General features: G+C 52.8%; 1 protein-coding gene across 4 annotated transcripts in view; it reads right to left on the reverse strand.

Moving 5' to 3' along the window:
- Positions 1 to 921: 921 nt before the first annotated feature.
- The window catches only part of FAM163A (family with sequence similarity 163 member A), a 93,249-nt gene continuing 73,164 nt past the window's right edge, over positions 922 to 21,006 (reverse strand). For 2 of the 4 annotated variants that reach the window (XM_045452720.1, XM_045452721.1), the window contains exons 3-5: positions 18,089 to 18,110; positions 17,032 to 17,146; positions 13,363 to 16,460 (exon numbers count right to left, since the gene is read on the reverse strand). In XM_045452720.1, the coding sequence (XP_045308676.1) occupies positions 16,053 to 16,460; positions 17,032 to 17,124 (501 nt within the window). In that variant the 5' untranslated portion in view covers positions 17,125 to 17,146; positions 18,089 to 18,110 and the 3' untranslated portion in view covers positions 13,363 to 16,052. Of the gene's footprint in view, positions 962 to 13,362; positions 16,461 to 17,031; positions 17,147 to 18,088; positions 18,111 to 21,006 lie in introns of those variants that run through there. The other 2 variants (XR_006705831.1, XM_045452722.1) reach the window with 2 other exon arrangements.

A 21,006-nucleotide genomic window follows, 5' to 3' on the forward strand; every position in this document is an offset into this window, starting at 1 on the left:
CCCTCAGTTTGTTCTCTATAGTGAAGAGACTCTTCTGGTTTGCTGCCCTCTCTTTTTTTTCCCCTTCCCCTATGTTCATCTGTTTTAGTTCTTAAATTCCACATAGTTTAATAATCTCTTCTGTGTCATGTAGTTTGTCTTTGGCTGAACAAGGTCAATATGAACGTGCCCCACTAGCTTTCTGCTTATCGACAGTAATTTTATTACATGATGTGGGGCTATAATTACTCACCAGACACATTACTAAATAATGTGAACAGTAATCATATGCTTCTGGTTACCGAATTCCCATGTTGGTTCTATTGTCAATGATAATGGCATGACACTTTACCCAAAAATCTCTCTTGGGGTGCCTGGGTTGCTCAGTTGGTTGAGCATCCTACTCTTGATTTTGGCTCAGGTCATGATCCCAGGGTCATGGAATCGAACCCCATGTCAGGCTCTGTGCTGAGTGTAGTGCCTGCTTAAGATTTTCTCTGTCTCTGTCCCTCTCCCCTGCTTGCACACAATTGTGCTCATTCTCTCTCTCTCTCTCTCTCTCTCTCTCTCTCTCTCTCTCTTAAAAAAAAAAATAGTGGGATGACTTGTTCAGGTCCATATTTAGAGGAAGGATGAGAACTTGTAGATTTATGTTGCTTACTGTTTCAATTAGCTCTCCATACACCAACCCCACCTGTAAGCATCAACTCAAAGGAATCTTCAGTCATCCGGAGAAAACAACCATACTAAGAAGCAAAAGCAAACAACTTTATTTTACAGGAGGGAAGAGTATGCAGCTGTATTGGGGGAAAATTAGCACATAATCTTTTGCTTACCATTTTCACTCAGTTTTCTTTTTCATCCTCTGATGCCCAGTGATCTTGGAATCACAGGCTCTATCGAATGCGTACAGCAGATGCCTACAGGAGGAGTAGAAATGCCCTTGTGGAAAACACACATGCACACGCCAACACACACACAACTATGCATTGTCATTTGCAATTTGCTCTAATTTGACATTTTTTAAATATTGAAAAGTGGAGTGAGCACTGGTTGCTTTGGTCTGGAGTGATGCAGATGAACGAAAATGGCCTGGTGGGCTGTGGCTACGCGGTGAGGGAATCAGTCTCGCCGCATACGCCTGCCCGGATTGGTTATCCCACTGCAATGCTGTCCATGGCCACCCTGCACAGGCATACCAAGTCCACATTCTTCTCCTCCTCAAAGAGGTCACGGGCTGGCCACGTTCTGGCCTCCTGGCCACAGCCAAGGCAATGCAGTGCCAGGGCTTTGGCTGTCAGCTGTGCGGGGTACAGACACAAATGCCTGCGTGACCGAGGTGTGCTACATACGGTCCAGCACCTGTACACGCAATTATTTTTGTAGACACACAAAGCCATGGCAAGACCTGCATCTTGTCCTCCCGGTGGCCACTCCTGGGGTTTCTTCATTTAGTCCAGTTAGTGCCTGTGGGTCCAGTGTCCAAGAAACTGACACTCAAGTGGGAATTATACTCCTCCTTTTTTAAAAAAATATTTACTTATTTTTGAGATAGAGAGTACAAAAGGAGGAGGGGCAGAGAGAGAGGGAGAGAGAGAATCCTGAGCGAGCTCCACACTGTCAGCACAAAGTCCGACACGGGGCCAGAACCCACCAACCATGAGATCATGACCTGAGCCAGTTGGCCCAACCCCTTTTATTTCTGAAGTGCCTTCTGCCTACATGTTTTCTGTAGCTCAGACATCTTCTTTTTGCAGAGAAGCAGCAGGGGCTTGGGTTTTCTGAAAGGACTGAGAAGACAAAGGCCCTTGCCCTTGAACCTGTGCAGGTGATTGACTCCATAACAGTTGCCAAACACTAGCGGGGTGGGCGGGGTCTTCCAAGGCTGGCTCTGCTGTGTGACGAACACCTCCGACTCCAGGACTGTCTGGTTATTCTTCAAAACTGGGCATTTTTGTTTCCTGTCAGATAGTTTCTGTGAAGTGCCACTGAGGTGGGAATAGATGTGACGGCCTCTGACAGTCTTCTAGAGCCTAGGACTCCATGATCCTAATGGCCAGGAGCAAGTCTTATAGCCTATCTTCTTTCTCCTCTTGGCTCTTTAATTCACCACATTGTCTATGTCTGCTTTCCCAAGGCTCTCGCCTTTCACCTAGCACGTCCTCAGAATATCTGCACCCATCCCTGGCTGAATTTCAATCTGTCTTCACTGCCTACAAATCACCTTGATCAATGGTTTCTTGCCCCCACTGACCTAAAACTCATCTGTTACAAACCTAATGCCTGTGTCCCCCCAAAATTCACATGCTGAAATTCTAACCCCCCAATGAGATGGTTTTAGAAGGTGGAACCTTTGGGAAGTAATTAGGTCATGAGGGTGGACCTCTCATGAATGGGATAGTTTCCTTATAAAAGACACTTTGGAGATCTCTCTTGTCCCTTCCACCATGTGAGGACACAGTGAAGAGATGACTCTCTATGATCTGAGAAGCAGGGCCTCAGCAGACATGAAATCTGCTGGTGTCGTGACTTTGGACTTCCCAGCCTCCAGCACTGTGAAAAAGAATTGTTTAAGCCACGCATCCTATGGTAATTTGTTACAGCTGCCTGAACTGACCTAGATACCCTGCTAATCTCACTCTTCCTCTCTAAGCTGAGGACAGAATCCGGCCAGAGAGAAGTGCTGAGGCTAGTATCAACTTCCTAAAGTCATTGTGCCACACTTCATGGGCTGATGAACCCTGGTCTCTGCCCCTGCCAGTCTGAGACCACCAGACTTACTCTCCTATTACATGTTTTAGTCCAGGACAAGCAAATCCCTGGAAGGTTTTTACCTGTGAAAATGTGCATTCATTCTCTGTCCCAGAGTAGAAACCCCTTGAGGGCAGGTGTGCACTTTTCATTTCTATTTCTCTAACACCTAGAACAATGTTTATCCCCTGGTGTCAGGTTCCCCAACAAATGTTAGTTGAATGAACAGTTGTGCCTGCGTTAGCCCTACTCACTAATGGCTATTTTTCAAAATCTGTGCCCTTTTGGCTTTTCCGCACATGTCAGCTCACAAGCACTTTGGCTCACCCTTGGAATCGGAGTTGGGTCACACGGTTGAAGTTGTGGACACAGCCGCAGGGGGAACCAAGGGAATGACAGTTTTTGACCACTTACCTGAATATGTAACAAATGCAACATACAGAAAGTTACACCTGAGTCAGATTTCTGACAACCGAGTTATTTTTTCTTTACCGAAATGTTCTCACTTCTGTCCCTGGGACAACCTCTGAGAGCTGGAAAGGCAAGTGGAACCCAGATTCCAGGGACAAGGATAGGGGTGAGGAGCCTCCCGGTGCCCAGGTCCAGCTCATGGGTCAACCAGTGGTCACATCCTCTCAATGACCTCCCACAACACTTGAATAACCAATAGGTTCTTTACACTTTGACTGTAAGATTCTTTGCCTAGAAGCCTCTAAGTCAAGAGGCTGTAGGGAAAGGAGGGCATGAAATACTACAAAGAAATGACTGAAGTGGTCATATAGTCAAAACCCTTCACTTTACAGATGGGAAAACTGAGGGACTAAGTGAGGGACTAAGTGAAGACCATGTGGTTGTCACTGCAAAACTGAGACCAGGGGGTGTCAGGGTGGCTTAGATCAACTTCAGCTCAAGTCATGATCTCACAGCTTGTGAGTTCAAGCCCCGCATTGGGTTCTGTGTTGACAGCTCAGAGCCTGGAGCTGCTTCAGATTCTGTGTCTCCCTCTCTCTCTCTCTCTCTCTCTGCCCCTGCCCCGCTTGCACTGTCTCTCAAAAATAAACATTTAAAAAATGGTTAAAACAAAGCAAAACAAACAAACTGAGGCCAGAACCGAAATCCTGAGCCTTAGGCCACTGTTCATTCTGTTGTGGAGAAACCTAGCAAGTGAACTAGAGAAGCCCAGTATTGCACAGAACCTACTGTGATATCACAGACATAGATGGGGGGGGGGGGCAAGAGGAGGGTAAAAATGTAGAGCTTTGGGGCGCCTGGGTGGCTCAGTAGGTTAAGCGTCAGACTCGATATCGGCTCAGGTCATGATCTCACAGTTCGTGAGATCCTGCTTAGGGATTCTCTGTCTCCCTCTCTCCCTCCTCTCTCTCCCTCTCCCAAAATAAATAAATAATTTTTTTTAAAGTAGAGCTTTGCATTCAGAGTTAAATTGCCATCGACTTTCAAAAGGGAAAACCTCCAGTTACAAGATAAATAAGTCATGAGGATCTGATGTACAGCATGGTAACAACACCATGTTATGTATCAGAAAGTTGCCAGGAGAAAGTAGATCTTAAAAAGCTCATCACAACACAACACTAACAAATTTATAACTATATGTGGTGATGGACGTTAATTAAATGTATTGTGGTGATCATATTGCAATACATACACATGTCCAATCATTAGATGGTACACCTAAAACGAATACAATGCTCTAGGTCATTTATACATCTACTTTTTTTAAGTTAAATAAGTAAAAGAAACTACTGTTGAACTCTCCTGTGATATGAAAGAGTGCTGTTTGCCTCAGTTTGCAGCTTTATCAGCATTCTGGACTTGTCTCAGAGTACGCCCCATCCGCACCCCCAAATTTGTCATGCTTATTGTCTAAAGCACTGAGAGGGGCAGGACCAGCAGCCTGGCAGAGGCCTGAAGGAGGAGGGGCTGAAGGACACCCTGGAAGGGAGGCTTCCCTCTGGTGTTCGCTTGGTCCTCCTACCCACGAGATTCACAGTACTATCCTCCTCCGTCACCAGCTCACTCTTCTGCTCCCCGTGTCCCCAGAGCCACAACAGCCCTCCAGGCGCCAGCCAAGGTGTGTGGGCAGCAGGTAGGGCCGCTTCAGCGCTTCCAGAAGCCCGAGGGCCTCTGTGGGGTCGGGAGCAGATGAGGCCGGCTGGGCAGAGCTTCCGGGCAGGGGAGGCACAGGAGCAGGCACAAGGAGGGAGGCACTGTGCCGTCTCTACGAGGTAGGCTCTAGTTTGTACACGTGCTTGCTTGTTCCCCACGCTCCTGCCTAAGGGCAAAGCCACTGAGGCCACTGCTGTGGCAGGAGACTGCCAAGTCCTGAGAAATGGCCATGGCTCTGTGTGTCTGCAGCCTTGCCCAGACCACTCAGAGAACTTCAAGGAGCAGCATGCTCCCGTTTCAACGCCAAGGCCTTTAAGAGGCTACCGTGGGTGCCACTCCATCCAGGTCAGTCTGGGACTCTTGAAAAATGTGCATCTGAGAAAAGCCAAGCCTTGAGCTGCACATGGGAGCCTTTAGGGTCCTACTTGTTCACAGCTGGCTATCAAAGCAAGAGGCATGGGGGCAGCAGGGTTGCATGAGCTGATTTCGGGAAGCGTCACACTGGAAGAACCAATAAATGACCAGCTCCTTTCGTCAGGGTTGGTCCTGGCTGCTGAGTAAATCCCAAAATAGACGGAGCTTAGCGAGGAGGTGATGGAGAAACCGGAAGACTCAGATGTTACCCAAGAAGCGCAGCCTCGAATGGTCCAGACTCTGTGCTCGGGATCCAGGAGCAGATGAAGAAGACTGTCACAGCTCTGAGAATGGTCCAAGGGGTGCTGCCCACCAGGAAGCCTAGGACCTTGCTCAGATTCCCCAGCTACCTACTTTGTTGCAAACTGGGGGTGGGATCATGTTTTCCAGGGAGGCAAACTATAACCTCATTAAATCCCTGCCATCATCATGTGCTTTGGGCTAAATAAAGCCCAGTATTTCATCTTCTCAAGTGTTGGAACTAAATAAATGCCACTTAAAAGACACATATAAAGGGGAAGTGGGGGGGCACTCTTCTCTCCCTGAACTCGAATTTGTCTAGTCCTCTTGTATTTATGGTATTATTCTGTTTCTTTCTCTCCCCTTCTGAATACACCTGACTTTTTAAAAACATTAAGAACGGCCTAATGAAAGGGAGAAACGCATCCTGCTTCCTTTAGCAGACTCTGGCTGACTGCAAAGCGTGTGCACAACACTGCACCAGGTGCCGGGGCTCATGCGGTAGTGAATCCAGCCCTCCAGGAACATTCTGTCTGCCAAGGAAACAGAGGGCACCCCAAGTATCAGTGCTCCAACCTAGAATGCTCTTCTGGCTATCCAGAAAACGGGACAGCTTACTACAAGTGTCGACAGAGGAGTAAAACACTGAATCATGGAAAAGGTTCGAAGGACAGGGGAAATTTGCACTGGTGGAGATGGGAGTGTGGGGCCGGAGTTGCAACTGAAAAGTCGTTCCAGGTGGGATGAACAGGATCTAGAAAATTTCTGGTGTTGTTGTTTTACCTTTTTGGTGGGGAAGGCACGGACCCTTTTTGGATACCCAATACACACGCATTTATCTTGAATCCCAGTGGGTTCATAAACCCCGTGCGCATTCAAACATGCGCATGGTTGGGTCCTGGGGGAAGTCTGGCAATGCTAGTGTGCTCCTTCCCTGCTCCCTTTCCCTCCCCTCTCCGTGGCTAGTGCTCCCCCCGCTGTGGACCATGAGACACATGAAGGGGACAGGTGGCTGCTCAGCGGAGCAGGCCCCCAAGGTCTGCTGCCAGGAAGGATAGTGAGGCTGCCCTCATGCACGGCTACTGCCTGGGGACCCTCGAGTGGTCCTCATGAGGCCCCTGCCGTCCATCCAGTTGGCTGGCACAGCCCAGGACCTGAGCGTGCTGGCAGCCACCCACTGCACCTACTCTTACAGCTGGTTCATTCTCTCCACTGTCCAAAGTCTCTTCCTTTTCGTCTTAAAATATGCTGTCTGCCCAGGCCTCCCCCACTTTTCCCGCCGGATAGGCTGCAAAACTACTTTCCAACACATTTATCTTTGGAGTTTCCTTGAAGACACGTTTTGTTTAGGAGATTCCATAGTGGGGGCAGGGAGGTGAGGATCCCTCATCACCCTGCCTTCCTACGGCTTTATTTAGCCTCAGACTTCCGGCAGGAAGGGCACCGGGAGGGCCCCCTGAAAGCATCGTTTTCATGCAGAGATAAAACATAGCTGTTAAAAATAATTGAATCATGCATGGTTACAGAGTTTCTGTTTTGGGTGGCGGAAAGCTTCAAAAACAGTGGTGTTGGTCGCACAAGCGTGGGAAGGTAGTTAATGCCACTGAATCGTCCACCTCAAAATGGTTAAAATTGTAAATCTTATGTTATATATATATATATATATATATATATATATATATATATATATATATTATGATACGAACCGCTGTTGGCTGACATTGTTTTCCCTGTCGTCTTCCCGACGTTGGCCTGGTGGAGAGAAAACTGCTTCCCACTCAAAGCCGAGAAGGCCCTTTGCCTGTGGAGAGTCCCTTGGGAGGCCAAACAGCAGCCAGCCGTGTTCCAGCCCCAAGAGTGGAGGGATTCAAACGTGGCAGCATCTTACAAGGCTCACGACGGGCCCAGGTGGCCAGACAACCCAGCGTCTCTTCCGGTGGAGACCAGAGCACAGACTTCCCCCGGGGCCCCGCCCACAGCCGCTGCGCGCGCACCTGCATGCAACTACCCAGCATGCACTATTCTCGGGCACGGTCCTGGTGTACACTAACTCGGGGAAAAAGCTCGTTTCAAAATGCGGAGTCACAAAATTCACGATAATACAACCAGGCAGACCCTGAAGTTGCGTGTCTGCTCCCATCTCATCGATTCCTCACTCCCTCCCAAAGGAAACCAGTTTTATTAGTTTTTGATGTATCCTTCCAATGCCTATCTCAGGCACATCTATTACCATTTTCTCCCTTACTTAAAGTGTTGAATTCTTAATTTTTCTCTCTTGAGTTCCTCCTCATTTATTGTCACTCGTACCTAACTCCTCCTGGGACGGGGGTACTGGGGGGCCGGGAGGGGTGAGAGGGAGGTAGAGGCAGGAGAAGGGTGAGGGTGCCGGTAAGACCCTTGGAATGCAGGGACCTGGGGTTTGCAGACCTCTGATTGTCGTGGATCCCTTTGGTCAGGCTCTATACCTAAGGAAAAAGAATCCAGAGGACGTTGTAAAGAGGGTCAGGCCTCCGCTAGAATTCCAAGATGGTTAATTAGACTCAGCACACAAATCCTCTAAGGGCAGAGGTCTTTTTTTTTTTTTTTTTTTTAGAAATAAGGATGTTGTGGGCAGAAAACTGTGGCCCAAGGCAAAACCCAACCCAGGAGGATAGGTAGATATCAGATGGGTTGAAGTGGATGCAGGAGCTGGCAGGCCAGCACTGGAGCACAGCGTTCCTCCAGGTGCTCGGGGGCCTGGGGCCAGGGCCCAATGAGCCATGTCATCTTCTGCGGAGACCTGGAAGGGAAGGTGATGTCAAATGTCCAGTGTGATCCAGCCACCAAGTCTCTGGACTTTTACCCCTGTGAAGACCGGAACTGTTCTGCCCACTGGGTGGGAGCCAGTCAGTCAGGGGGAGAGGGATGCCTCACCTACCCTCCTCTCTTAGTTGTGGCTGGGTTCCTTGGTGGTGGTGGTGATGTGTGTGTATGTAGAACAGGGGTGGGCATTGATAACAGAATACAGAGGAAGTGGGATAGCCAAGGGCTTTCCTGGAGGCCTGGGCAAAGCCTCCCACAGGGACCAGCCACCCTTGGTAAGGGACTTCGTGGGAAGTGACCTCACCTGGGGTTGTGGGGGCAGTCCTCTGGAATAAGGGGTGACTTCTGCCTTGGTTGGAACATCCTGGCTGGATGTTCGTATCCTAAGCTTTAGGCAGACTTCAGGGCTGCCCAACAAGTGGGCTAAGAAGCAGAACGTATTATCTATAAGAACATACATGACAAGTGGGTTTATCCTGAATGTATCTGAATATGCTTGTTGGACAATAATTTCACTTATGTGGAGAATGTTGACCTTTTCATAGCCTGCATGTGGCTACTTTCAATGATCTTGCCTTTTGGAGATTGGGAGCAGGAAGGTGGAAAGGCCATCGTCCACTTCGCTTCTGTCCCTCTACCCAGGACTCTGTCCTGCCTGAGGATTCCTGCCTGAGGAAGAGTTAAAGAGACTCCTCCCTGGGTTTGAGTTACGGCCTCCTCAACTGTGGGTAACAGTACAAACTGGTCACCTGGAGAAGGCCTCTCCCTTTGCTTGGGCCTGTATGTTTCGGGGAGAGTACAGAGGGCTTTGTGAGGAGGGTCAGGCGTCTGTTTAACCTTGACTTGCTTACTTAGATCCAGAACACAAATCATTGGGGCACCTGGGTGGCTCAGTTGGTTAAGCATCCAACTCTTAATTTCGGCTCAGGTCATGATCCCAGGGTTCTGGGATCAAGTCCCACATGGGTCTCCACACTGAGCCTAGAGCCCGCTTAAAATTCTTTCTCTCCCTCTGCCTCTCTGCCCCACTCATGCTCTCTCTCTTTCTTAAATAAAAACAAATTTAAAAAGATGTCTTAAACCTCCATGACCAAAGTGTCCAGGAGTATAGGTATAGGTTTTATTTCCTCCCATGTAAAAGTACCCACTAAGCCCCGTAAGAAAAGGGGAAAGGCAGAGGCACCAGGAGCTGCCCCAGTGAAGCCCGGTACCACCTGCACCCACGGCAGGCACAGGACAGAGATGAAGGCAAGTGGTGCAGAAGGTTGGTTGGTGGCGCTTGGCAGGCTGTCTGAATCCTGCCAGCCACCCTCCTCCAGGGGACTAAGTGCAGGGGGCCTGGCAAGTGCACTGCCTGGCAACTCTCTCACAGAATGGGCAGGATTGGGCCTCAGGGTCTTATTGTCCCAGAGTTCAATCTCCCGGCACCAGTCAAGTTTCCTTAACTCATCCTGAAGTGGGAACAAGTCCAGAGACACGACATTCCCTCTGACAACTTAGGATTATACAGAAAACTTGCCTAGAGTCGTACATGGGAACAGAGGAACAGGAGCATAGCAGGGGCAGCGTCAGTCTAACCATTCTGTAAGGTGAAGAGAGGTTTTATTTCAGAGGAACGACAGCCCCGGAAGGAGGGGGATGTAAGTGGCCATATGATGTCTGGTCAGGGAAGCCGAGGCCCCCCCATGGCCTGTGGGTGAGGGTTACAGCCATGCCATCGTCTCTCCTTGTCCTCCGTGGATCCGGGCAGTACGTGAGGAAGAGGGTTCGGGGCAGAGCGAAGGTGGGTCCCACAGAGCCAGCCCTGGGAGAGGCAACGGGGGTGTGAACCAGATGGTTCTCCTTGGTTTCCTAGCTCGGTGAAGATGCAGATGGTGTCCTGCAAAAGCACATTTCTGTCCCTTCCTGCCAGACATGAAGACACCCTTCCTCCCCGCACTCACCTCCCTACTATCACCCAGAGTCCCTTATCCACTTCTGGTGGCAGGGAAGCCAGCTGGTTCTGGGTGAGGCCCAGCAGGGCCAGAGATGAGCGAGTCGGGGAGTCCCGGCTTAAGAGGAGGGGCTGGAGCTCCTCTGGATCCCTTCTGACTTGACTTTCAAACGTTGAACTTGGGGGAAGCCAGTGAAATAAGAAGCACAGAGGCGAGCCGAGAGTTGTGTCTGGAGTTGGAATATGATTACCCTCCTTCATTTGTCCAGTTCATTGGAGCAATGTGGGTCAAAAAACGCAGTCCTGGGTTGATGGGAGCTTTGGTCTCTCAAAGGGTCATAGGTAGTTATTGGGGAGGGGGGCTCCAAATGAAGAGAGAGGCTGTGGTGAGCAGAGAGGTGATCCCGACAATGCCTGGAACAGGCAGGGAGAAGTGGTGAGGGAGGAGGGGTTTAGGAAAGGCTCAGGGGAGAGTAGAGGCAAGAAGATGAAATGCAGCCCAGAGCAGCCCTCCACCCTGGGGCCTGAGCAATCGCAACTTGGGGTCCTGCTGCCTCCAAAACTCAGGTTTGGGCCCACCTACAAATCCTACTAATGACAATGGCGACCACGTGTGCCAGTCTCACTCAGTCCTCACAGCGATAGAATAAGGTAAGTGTTCTGATTTCAATTTTATACAGGAGGAAACAGAATCAGAGAGAAGCAAAAAGCTGCCTGAAAAGTCACACGGCAAGTGGTAAAGCCAGGGTTCCAAGCGAAGCCTGACACAAAACTCCACCCTCTGACCGCCATTACTCCATTACTGCACCTGCTGGGATGTTAGGTCACAGGGAGAAAGGAGCCCTTCCTTCCTGATGGCTGCTTGCCTAGCACACACAGCTGTGGCTGGGGGATGGTCGGGAGGGTGCTGTGTGCTGGGCACCCTGAGACACGCTATGGGGACTCTCAGAAGCCTGAGGTGCAGGGGCATTTTTTAAGAGCTTGTGTACGGGGCGCCTGGGTGGCGCAGTCGGTTAAGCGTCCGACTTCAGCCAGGTCACGATCTCGCGGTCCGTGAGTTCGAGCCCCGCGTCAGGCTCTGGGCTGATGGCTCAGAGCCTGGAGCCTGTTTCCGATTCTGTGTCTCCCTCTCTCTCTGCCCCTCCCCCGTTCATGCTCTGTCTCTCTCTGTCCCAAAAATAAATAAACGTTGAAAAAAAAAAAATTAAGAGCTTGTGTGCTACTGGGGTCTCCACAGAAGGAGACGTTAGGCAGTGGAAGGCGGATGGCCACTGGGGCCGGGGGTCTCGGGTGGAGAAGGTGGCCAAACAGGGAGGAGAGAGGGGCAGCCTGGACCACGCTGACGAGGGAGGAAGAGGTGCTGGCTGGCTTGGTCACTGTTGTCTGGGACATGCCTAGGTCAGTGCCTGAGGTTCAAGGACTAGGGGCCATTTCCATTCTGAACAAATAGGGCTGGGTGGGGGGGTGGGGGTGGGCTGGGGTTGGGCTCCTTATGCTTTTTCTTGCTGTTGTGCTGTCAGGAGCTCCTGGCCTCAGATACTTAGGTTTGGTCCTCTTTTCCCAGAAATGATCAGTGATCTCTGAGCAGTACTTGTAAACTTGAGTATAGAAAATGGGATGAGAAGCTTTGACAGTGGAAGAAGCTTCTCTCTGGAGAAACCTCAGGGATCCGGACTGGCATGATGCAGCTTAGAGGGCTGACAGTGTCTAGGGTGCCAAGGGCTGTGACGGTCACAGAAGCTCATGGGTACTGAGTTGATGGACCTGTGATCTTGACCACTGCTCCTGTCCTTCCGTCCCTGCCCATTTGGACATAGAAGGTGTAGTAAGACCCGAGGCCTGGGGCTGAGGCTGAGGGCACTCAGGTGCCACCAGGGAGAAGAACTGGGCCAGGGCTGTGACCCTCACGTCGCCTGGGGCTGCACAAAGATGTGGGGCAGCCCAACCTCCCAGAGGAGCCATCTGAGAGGCAGGGATAGAGTGGGCCTGAGCCACTTTGCAGGGGAGGAGATGGCTTGAGGTTGGGGTGGGTGTGGTGACGAGACAGAAGAGCTTCAGGTTTCTGTTCCCAGAGGACGACTGGTGGCCGCGCTGTGGCCAATGGCCACCGGGGCTGAGGTTGAAGCTGTGCCCCACGGCACTACCAGAGGCCTGCAGGAGCAGAGTGTCTGAGCTCTGCAGGCCAGGCTGCCCACTGCCCACCCAGCTGTAGTCACACTGGCCCCGAGAAGGGGAGGGGGTGTCTCGCTCTCTCTCTCAGACACACGCAGAGTCCCACACACAGATCCATCCTCGTCCTCACCCTTCACGCACAAAGCTATTTCTGGGTTCTCTGGTCCACACTCCATTCCTCTCCTGGTTTTGCGGCGTCTGCCAGGTTCTGATCCCCAAACTCTCTCCTCTTCTGTCTCTTCCCAACGTGCAAGGGCTGGCAGTGTGTTCAGGTCTCCTCAGGCTTTGGAGGGTTGGTGATTTAACCCAGAACTACAGGTGGGGACACCAAGGGCCTGGACAGTGAGGGGGTGTGGGGGCAGGGAGCAGGGCGGAAGCCTGGGTTGCTCCCTGTAAGGCTCCCTGTAAACGGGCTGGGCCACTTCCGCCTCAGGGGCGGCAGCAGCTACTATCTTCACATCCCCTCTCCCAACAAACAACACATCCTCCCTGGGTGCGAGTTCTGACTGAGGTAGCAGGGTGGGCGGGGGGACAGCAGGCGACGTGGCAGAGGAGACCTATTAGTGCAGAAGCAGGAAGGGAGAAGCAGCTGGTACATCTTGGTGTTGAAATGGACATTCTGGGGGCGCCTGGGTGGCTCAGTCGGTTAAGCGGCCGACTTCGGCTCAGGTCATGATCTCGCGGTCTGTGGGTTCGAGCCCCGCGTTGGGCCCTGTGCTGACAGCTCAGAGCCTGGAGCCTGTTTCAGATTCTGTGTCTCCCTCTCTCTGACCCTCCCCTGTTCATGCTCTGTCTCTCCCTGTCTCAAAAATAAATTAAAAAAAGTTAAAAAAAATTAAAAAAAAAAAAAAGAAAATGGACATTCTGGGAAATAAAAAGGAGCATTCATTCTTAAATCCGTGCCCAGCTGCCCGCTCCTCAGGTGAATAACAGAGCATTCTGTGGGGTTTCTATTTCAAATTCGTCATTTATTTTGACATTCACTTGGTTGTGACTCCAAGTTATCAAAGATGCAGGACAGGAAATGTGCAGCAGGAGCAGTGACATGGCGGTGGAGACAAGATGGCGGAGAGGACAGGGTGCTCCCAGCCTCTCCTTTTCTTCCTGTTAGGGAACAATTTGAAAGGTGTCCAAAGAGTGTCCCATAGCACAGACTCCATAGCTAAAAAGTGCAGCACAATTGAATGGGTGGGCTTCCTCTTCCATAGGTTAGACTGTCACAGCTACAGGGAGACAGACAGGCAATCTGGAGACTGTGTCCTGTGCACTGTGGGGCTGTGTGGGGGAGAGCCATGGCCCATCATCCTTCCAGTGCCCAAAATCCAGACTTTGGTGTGTAGATTGATAAGATTTAGGCTAAGAAAGCTATAGGAGGAGAGGGGACTGTCTACGATGCTTTTCACTGAGGGACCCCAATAGATCGATGCAAGAAGCAGGTGATAGTTGACTGGGCTGTCTTGATTTCTCCAAAGGCAGGAGGTACAAAGGAGGGACAGCCCTTGCTGTGGCTGATTGGCTGTGAAATTCCCAGGCGGGAGGCACTGGGGCTGGTCATCGGGAAGCCACAATGGCTGCTAGACCCAGAAGCTCATGTCAAGGGGGTGCACCTGGGCCCAATGAGGACTGCTCAGGGGATGGAGCAGGTTAAAGTTGCTGTCCTAGGCTGGTCCCTCTGGTCTGGGAGAGAGAGCTCATCACCCCCACCCAGAGCTGCCTCCCGATGTTAGGAAATGCTACTATTTGAAATCCCTCAGTAGGATCAGACATGGTTGCTTTTCCCTGACCATGAAAATCATTTTGCCTGCTAAACCTGTGTTTCACCGTGGTCCTTCAGCCCTCAACACACATCCTTGCACACTGGATCAGGCCGTCGGTAAGTACATCCAGCCCCTGCCAGGGTGAGGGCAAGGAAAGCAGCATAGCGGGCAGGTCTCTTCAGGAAGTCCTGGCTGTTTGGAGTACGAGCGGGCTCTTAGGTCTATCTGCGCAGGTCTCATTTTCCTGGAGAAAATGGGGTCTCGGAGACGACAAATGACTGGCCCTAGAGCTAATGAGTGACCAGAGTGTGTGTGCCAGACCCCCAGGTCCTCTGATTCTTCAGCCAGTGTGCACTAATTACAGAGGAGACGCAAGGTGACAAGTGTGTCCAGACAGAGCGGAGCAATTCAGTGGTGAATTCTCTCCCTGCCCCGTCTCTCCCAGCTGCACCTGGCCCTTTCTCAAATGCGAAATTGGGATTCCAGCAAAGGGGCCAGCTCTTCCCCTGCCCCACCCTCTGCAGCACTCTGTGATGCCACAGTGGTGGGGAGGGGGGTAGGTATGCCCTTAGAAGGGGGGAGCAGCCACCCCTTACTGTAGAGGAAACCAGAAAGCCCATCAGGTGCTTTCCTTCAAATGGCATAAGGCCACAGCCTAGTTCTAAGTGGGGACTGAGGGCGGGGCTTGGACAATTAACAGCACCCCCCCCCCTGCTGGAGACTGGCGTGGGGTTGGGGGGAGCAGCGGTGGGAGGGAAGCAAGCCTGGAATCCATGGAATCCAGCTACCAGGGAATGTCCCCTGGGAGACTCTGCAGGCTCTCCCCGCACCAGCCAGCTGGTTGCCATGGGGACCGGCCACCTTAATCACCTTTCACTCCTGCTGTCTGCGGGTCAGTTCTTCCTTTCTAGCTGGAACATCAGAGACCCTTCCCTCTGCAGCTCCCAAAGGTGGCAAAGCCCCTGGTGTGTGTGTGTGTTCTCCACCAACTGGTGGAGAACACACACACACACACACACACACACCCTCACAACACTGCTCCCGCACTCTGCGCTCAGGGAGGTGGGCCGGGGCCCCAGAGACCATCGGCAAGTAGATCTCCTTCGCTAAGCTGCTCAAACTCAGCAGCAAAACTTTGAACAAGATTCTCCGGCAGGGGCAGCTGGTTCCCAAGGCCGAGAACGGGGATCAGCGGGGAGACAAGGCTAGACATGACCCTTTCGGTGCATCCCCCACAACCTTACACCGTGACCTTGAAAGTCAACTCAACGTGTCCCACGAGGAAGGGGGCCGGTACAGCTGTTGTGTGTTCTGGGATCAGTGCCCATTATTGGAGCAGATGCAGAGGCTGTGGCCCTCGTGATGACCAAATACGAAACTAGACCGCAAACTACTTCTTGGATTCCTTGTAGCTCGCAGGTCCTGGGGAGGTCCCGGAGCACCTCCTTCTCCCTCCTCAGATTTTCATGTCTCCCCTGGCCCTGGGCCCCTTTTTCATCCATCCCCCAAGGGGTCTGGAGGCCTCTGGGGCCTTTGCTTAGCTTTCCTGGTGCGCCTCCTCCCGCCGTCCACCAAAGCTGGGGGAGCGAGGGGAGCGAGAGCGGTTATGACGGGGCCAGAGCCGGCAGAGGACCGTCCCAGCACGGAAGTCTGCAAAGCCACCTGCTCCACCTGCCAGCCCCCACCTCTGAGCCCCGGGGCCGGGCCCTGCCCTGGTCCTCACTGCACTCAATAGCTTGGATTCCACTGTGGGGCAAGAGAAGCCAAAAAAAAGAAACTGAGACAGTCCTCGTGGGCTGTTGGAGGGGATCACCTGCTGCCCCCATGGCTCCTGCTGGGAGAGCAGCATCGGTACTCGGAGGGGTCAGGGGTGAACGGGGTTACACGTCTGTACTAATAGCCCTTGGATTGGTGAAGGCCTCACGCCCAGAGCCTGGCCACGTCACCGGGTAACTCTGGGGTACTGCCAGCTTGAGGGTCGGGGGTCCCCCTTCCTTGTAGTATGTAGGAGCAAAGGAGAGCCTCTCGCCTCCACCCCCGTTGGGTACCATGTCAGCCGTCCGTATGTAGAAGGGGGAGCTGTACGGGGAGCAGGTGGTGCAGTGGCCGGCTGCCGCCCCACACGGCTGGCCACAGGGCTCGCTGGTGAGAGGCACCAGGCTGCCTCGGCCGTCCAGGGCTTGGGAGCTACAGGCATTGCAGGTGGGGCCTCTGGGGTGTGTGGGCAGGTCGTGCTCTTCCTCCTCCTCGTCTGCATCCTCGGCCCTGCTCTTCTTGCAGCAGTAATACTGAGGGGAGAGTGGGGAGGGATGCCTGAGGGCTGGATGCTCCCCTCCCAGCGCACAAAGGCACCCGCGCCCCTGTCCACGGAGGACCCTGTGCAGAGAGCTTCCGGGTGTTGAGACTAAAACGCAACACCAGACGCCCACGTTCCACCAATACACAGTCCCAGCCTTGCGAGACCAGTACCTTCCCTCTTCCTTCCCCCTGCTTCCCGGCACGTTAGCTCCGGGCTGTGGTTGAGAGAGGCGGGGCGGCAGAGAGCAGGGGCACGTCTGTCCTATCCAGGACAGGACTGGGGCAGCTGGGAGCAGTTTTCCGTCTCCCCAGAAGGATGCCTTTCCCACCACTCCTGAAAGCTCAGATACACAGGACACACAACACAGTGACCCAGCATCTTCCCAGCACACTGCCTTTGGGGACCCCAAAGTGTACAGGGTGTGGGGGCTGCATGGCTCCCTCTGGCCACCCCCAATTCCCAGCCCCCTTAACTTATGCCTCCCACATTCCATGGCTTTGGGCTTTGTCACCCTCCAAGTAGGCCCCCGTTTCTGCCTCCGGTGCCCCCTGGGGACTGACCTGGAGTCTACAGTAGCACAGGACGGCGATGATGCAGAGGAGAATGACCGTAGCTAGGATTCCGCCAGTGATCACAACTGTTCCCGCTGTCATCCGCCCGATGCCCCATCAAACTCTGCAAAGATGCGTGCGGAGAGGTGAGGGGCGGCCACACTGGCCATGGGGCGGGGAGGCCTCCTGGAACTTTCTACACAGTTGGAGGCTGGGCGGACCTGAGGGCAGCTGGAATAGGAGGGGCCCCAGGGACTTCCTGTGCCTGGGCCAGCCGGACCTGAAGGCCTACGGCTGCAGGAGGGAAGAGAGGAGGCAGAGTGCTCACTGAGGACATAATTCTGCTCTCTGCTTCGTTCAAAGGATCTTGCTGTCTTTCTCTAATTCTCTTCTCCTTCTCCACACACTCACCCCATGACTCCAAGACACAAAGACAGCGGCTTCCTCTCCTGAGGGCTTAGTCTGTGGCACTGCCCTAAATTTTCTCTGGCTGTCTCCGTTAATCCTCAAAATACCTCTTGGGATAGTTATCCATTATCCCCGTTTCACACACGGTGAACCGAGGCTTTGGTTGGTTTGGCTGAGATCCTGTCCAGCCTGGTTCACCCCTGACTCCATGCTCTTAATCCCTGCCCTCCAGGACACAAACAGCAGACTCCTGAGCCTTTGACCCAGGTGGAGGGGACAGGGTCCGAATGTGAAAAGTTCTGCCTGGTTCTGCCCTGGCTCAAACCCACACTCCTTTCTGGGCATCTCTCCTGTCTTTCCAACTCTTATGGAAAACAAGGGCAAGGTAAGCCCAGGGGGAGTGGGCAACGGGCAGCATTCTGGCTCCCGGAAGCTGGCGGCGAGGCCAGAGGACGGGTCCTGCTAATGCGGATAATGGGCCAGGGGTGAGCTCTGGACGTGAGGCTGTGTGGCCTCAGGCAGACTCCCTTTCAGGCACTGAAGGGGGACTTCCCGCCCTCGCGGGCACTTGGGGACCACGGCTGGCCCTGCTAATGGAGCGGGACGGTGGGAGGAGACTCGGCATCTTGAGGAAGGAAGAGTGACCAGGAGCACTTACGTTCAGTAAAGGGAACCGTGACCTGCAAGACAATAAAAGGGACAGAGATGTTGGAAGAAGTGTTACCCCTGAAAAAGGCCCCAAGGGTTAGATCGGTCCCTAAGGCCCTCACCTTGCTTTCCCCTCTGTGTGGCCCACCACTGAGAAACCCACACATCCCCAGCCCGGTCTCCAGCTATGCCTCCCGCTACTGATAGGTAGACGCTTCACTCGCACGTCCCTCTGGTATCTCACACTCAACTGTGACGGCCTAAGTCATCACCCTCTTTCCAGAGGGCTGCTCCCACCTCCAGCCTCTCACCAGGGCTGCCACGAGGGGCCTGGCGGGATGCTCATCACTCAAAGGGCAAGTGGGGCCGGAATGCAAGCTGCGGTCCCCTGAGGAAGGTGTAGGCCCTGCCGTGTTCACCTGGTGGAAGGAGCGATTCTTCCTCACCCAGGTCCCTCCTGCCCCCCACCGTCATGCACCCTGACATGCTTTGCCCTGCCCCAGTTCCCTGCGTGCTCACCACCAATTTATCTTCCCTCCTCACCTCCCACTGCCCCCCTACGTGAATCTTCCGTCCACCAGGAAGGCCCAGTTCCTAAGAAGCTTAGAGCCTCGTGATGAAAAGACACTTCACATACCGGATGATATGGTGTAAGACACACAGACCAGTGTGGGACACAGAGGAGGGAGCGGCTAACTACTCGGGGAAGGTTCCCTGGAAGATGTTACACTTGAGCTGAGTCCTAGAAGCGGACAGGGAGCTTGTCCAGTAGACAAGTGCAGAGGGCTGGATGAACAGCCCAGGCATGTGAACGACCACAGGGGGTTCCAGGACCTGTAGGGAATCTGCAAAGGCTCAGGCAGGGTAGGCAGGAAGTGGGAGAGGCTGTGAGCCAGGCAGGGAATTGGCATTTAACTCTCTTCGAGGCGAGGGGGTTTCCTGAAGAACTCTGGGTAGAGGAGTGCATGAACCCGCTTTCTCCACCTGTTTAGATCCTACCCACCATCCAGGGCTCTGCGAGACCTCCCTGACCTCCCCATAGTGGTGTTCTCTCTCTAGACTCCTACTGCAAAGCCTTTCCATGGGCCACTTTTTTTTTAAGCTTATTTATTTATTCTGAGAGAGAGAGAGAGAGAGAGAGAGAGCGAGCAAGCAGGGGAGAGGTGGAGAAAGAGGGAGAGAGAGAATCCCAAGCAGGCTCCACACCAGCAGCACAAAGCCCAATGAAGGGCTCTAACTCACAAACCACGACATCATGACCTGAGCCAAAATCAAGAGTCAGATGCTTAACCGACTGAGCCACCCAGGCTCCCCTTCCATTCATTGGCCACTTTTCTTTTTCTTTTTTTCTTTTTTTTTTTTTTTTTTTTTAACGTTTATTTTTGAGAAAGAAAGAAAGCACGAGCAAGGAAGGGGCAGAGAGAGAGGGAGACACAGAATCTGGAAGCAGGCTCCAGGCTCCGAGCTGTCATCACAGTGCCTGACGCGGGCTCGAACCCAGGAAGCGTGAGATCACGACCTGAGCAGAAGTCAAGCTTAACGGAGCTAGCCGCCCAGGCTTCCCCATTGGCCGCTTTTCAAATCTTGTCCCGGTAAAATGCTTGTCAAGTTTCACATGGGAACATCTTAACTCCTCCAGTACTTTAGAAGTCCTTTGGGATCAGGAGTTGTGTCCTCTACTGCTTGCTACGCCTGCAACGTTGTACACAGTGCTGGGTTCCAAGTGGGTACTTGATAAATCACCTCGCAGTGCAGCGTTTCCTTCATGGGCCTGGCAGTTATGACTCGGACCCACCACCAGGGGGCAGCAAGTTGTATCTCTCGGCTCGCTTCCCATTTTCAGACCTGAGCATCACTGTTCCAGACCAAGTTGACTTTGCCCAGATGCACGGTGGACCATGCTTCAGGGCTTCACCGGGCATTCGTTGGGTTTGGGGGCGGGCGGCGGGTGAGGAGATGAACCTCAGCTTTAGGAGAATGTATGTGCCCTCATTACAACATCAGTCCACTTCCCCTGCTTCCCCAGCTTGCTCACCAGGGAGGGCTGTTGAAGAGACAGAGGCCTGTGGAGTGACCTGAAGTTGGAGGCAGCAGTGACCCACTCTACCTGAAAGTCTCGGCCTCGTCCCCTGGGATGAGCTGAGCCCGTTTTAGGATGCAGCGAATTATGAAGCTATATAAGAACAGTGCCCTCCCCTCCTTCTGACCTCCACGCCTGGCCTCCCCTCTCTCAGTACCCTGACGCTGTACGGTACAAGTGACCTGGAAACGGGGAGCATGGCAGGGCAGGCAGAGGCGCACATCTGAAGACCCATCTGAGGTCCAGCTGTGCCATTTAGCAGCCACCCCATCTTGGAAACTGACCTCCTTTCTCGCTTGTAAAAGAAAGATTAAAAAAAAAAAAAAACTCAGCTTACAAGCATGACTGTGAGGAAAAGGTGAGATTCATGTGTGCAAGAGTCCCTTGGAAACTCCAAAAGATCCTGCAAACACAGCTATTTGCGGGGAAAAGGAAGGCCCAGACGTTGTCCGTGTCTGATTAAATCTGGCCTTAAAATCATAAGCCAAGAAGGCACAGATAAAGGGCGGGCAGGGAACGAGCCAGGTCCCAGCCACTCTCCCTGAGGGCCCCCTACTAATGGTACAATTTGGCATTGAAATTCCCATAACCAGTGGCTCCTATTATTTCCGGTGGGTTCAGGTTCTCTCTGCAACTCGATGCAAAGGACAGCACTCTACAGTCTACAAGTGTGCTTCCATTTACGGCCCCTCCTGCAATAGGCAGGCTCTGAGATGGCCTCTGGCAGCCATGCCTCGGGTAGTCGCCTTCCCTAGAGGGTGGGTGCCCTCGGTGACTTACTTCTAACCAACAGAACAGAGCAAAAATGACGGGATGTCGCTTCTGTGAATAGATTATGTAGCATTCTG

Source organism: Leopardus geoffroyi, chromosome C3, assembly GCF_018350155.1.
Source record: "Leopardus geoffroyi isolate Oge1 chromosome C3, O.geoffroyi_Oge1_pat1.0, whole genome shotgun sequence".
NCBI classification, from domain to species: domain Eukaryota; kingdom Metazoa; phylum Chordata; class Mammalia; order Carnivora; family Felidae; genus Leopardus; species Leopardus geoffroyi.